Here is a 2,001-nt window from a genome sequence, read left to right as displayed (position 1 = left end):
TTCGGAGAATCACTATATATATTTATTTGACAATAAAATATTAGATTACTAGAAAGTGATAAATATAGTACTAAAGATAAGATACCAACCAAATTAGCCATGGCCACAAAAAGCCCTCGATTTCTTTCCCATTGACATGCATGGACAAGAAAATAGGCTAGCTGCTGCTCATTTACTTGTGATTTGAAAAGGAGTTGACCCTGATCTTCATAATCCCTTCACATTCCCTTTAGGATTATCCTGAAACCTTTGAGCCCTAAAGTACTTCATTTCCACGCCCTTCGCCTCCCCACTAAGCAAAAGGTCAGCCAAAACCCTGCCCACAACTGGAGCCATCTTGAACCCATGACCCGAAAACCCACCACCAATCACCACATCCTTCCCAAACTCCCCGCCGAGAAAATCAAGCACAAAATCCTCATCTGGGGTCATTGAGTACATACATGACTGAGTAGCAACCGGTCCGCCATAATCAACCAAGCCTGAGAATCTCCCCTTGATCCATTCCTTCAGAGAATCCAATGAAATCCCAGCTGGATCCCATGGCCTCTTATCAGGGTCACAAGGGTACCCTCCGTTCACAGAAATCTTGATCAATCCTGGAAACTCCAACGACGGTGTGCCGAAAACGTAGGGCTCCCCGTAGCTTACAAACGTAGGAAAATCACTTCCAATGGCAAACTTCGCCTCATGCCCCTCCTTGATCCTCCAATAACACACTGTGGTCTCCAAGGCTTGTATAGGCAATTCAAGCCCACCAACCGTTTTAACTAACTTTCTTACCCAAGCCCCAGCAGTAATCACACATTTTTTACCCCAAAACTTTTCACCATCGGCAGTCTCCACATTTACCCCTCCTTTTACCTCGTCTTTCACAACGTTTTTCACCTCCATGTTGTCTCTCAAAACTGCACCCCTCTGGAATGCCAATGCTTGGAACATGGACACTGCCTTGGTGGGCTTTATAACCCCGCCAACATCAGTTAACACGCCAAACCAATCCTCCGGTAGGTTAATCAAGCCTGAGAATCGGTCGGACACTTGTTGCCGGTCTAAGACCCGATATGGGATGGACTTTTTTTCGCAGCTAGAGATAATCGAGAGAAGGCTCTTGTTATCCGAGGGGCTCATATCGAATTGCTGTGCTTTGAAATAAACCTTGTAGCCAATCTCTGATTGAGCCTGCTCCCAAATTTGTGAGGATTCCTTAACCATGTCGCAGTAGTAGTCTTCAGTGTAAGCTGCACGTAAAGTTCGTGACTCGCCATGTGAGGATCCACGGTGGTGCAAGAAATCAAATTGCTCTAGCAACAGAGTTTTTTGGCCTCTTTTTGCTAGTTGATAGGCAGTGGAACTGCCCATAATGCCGGCACCGACAACGATAACATCAAATTGGTGGCTGGAACATTCCATCTCTAGCTACTTCTCTTGTGGCAAGAACCAAGATTTTCAGAGGAGAGGTTTCCCTTGGTTAGGTAGGATCCGAGGAGGAAGTACTCCACCCAACTTGTTAGTTGTATTTATGCATAAAATTTCATGATATAATATATATATATATATATATATATATATATATTGCTAAACACAGCAGAGGCTGCATCACTGCTGACAATACTATCGCAAATTCTTGTGGTCTTCATTTTTTTTTAAAAAAAATCTAGTCGTTTCAATTTAATGAAGGAATCTTAAAGATTCTATCTCTAGTAAATCTTGTACTATTTGAAACTTTGTGATATAAATAAAGAATTTGTCAAAATCAATTCCTTCAGTAAATTGAAAAGACAAATTTTTTTTTTTAAAACAAATCAAGACCACAAGAATTTGCGATAGTGTTGTCAGCAATGATGCACTCTGCTGTCTTTAGCAATATATATATAGACATATATTTTTGGATGATCACATCATTAAAGATCCTATTAAATAATAACCTAAAAGGTATGGGGAATTCACTGTTCAACCACACTTAATGCACTGTGGATTACAACAGTAATCTACAGTGCA

General features: G+C 41.3%; 1 protein-coding gene across 1 annotated transcript; it reads right to left on the bottom strand.

Annotated features, from left to right (window-relative positions):
* On the bottom strand, positions 1 to 1,529 carry LOC18100732 (probable sarcosine oxidase). Its single transcript, XM_006382076.3, has one exon. It carries the CDS (start codon positions 1,411 to 1,413, stop codon positions 208 to 210), a length of 1,206 nt encoding a protein of 401 aa, XP_006382138.1. The 5' UTR covers positions 1,414 to 1,529; the 3' UTR covers positions 1 to 207.
* Positions 1,530 to 2,001: the final 472 nt, after the last annotated feature.

Source organism: Populus trichocarpa, chromosome 6 (genome assembly GCF_000002775.5).
Source record: "Populus trichocarpa isolate Nisqually-1 chromosome 6, P.trichocarpa_v4.1, whole genome shotgun sequence".
NCBI lineage: Eukaryota > Viridiplantae > Streptophyta > Magnoliopsida > Malpighiales > Salicaceae > Populus > Populus trichocarpa.
This window is presented reverse-complemented; position numbering and strand designations above follow the sequence as displayed.

Bases quoted from the DNA above. Each gene is read 5' to 3' on its own strand.
- LOC18100732 (XM_006382076.3), bottom strand. From the start codon at position 1,413: ATGGAATGTTCCAGCCACCAATTTGATGTTATCGTTGTCGGTGCCGGC.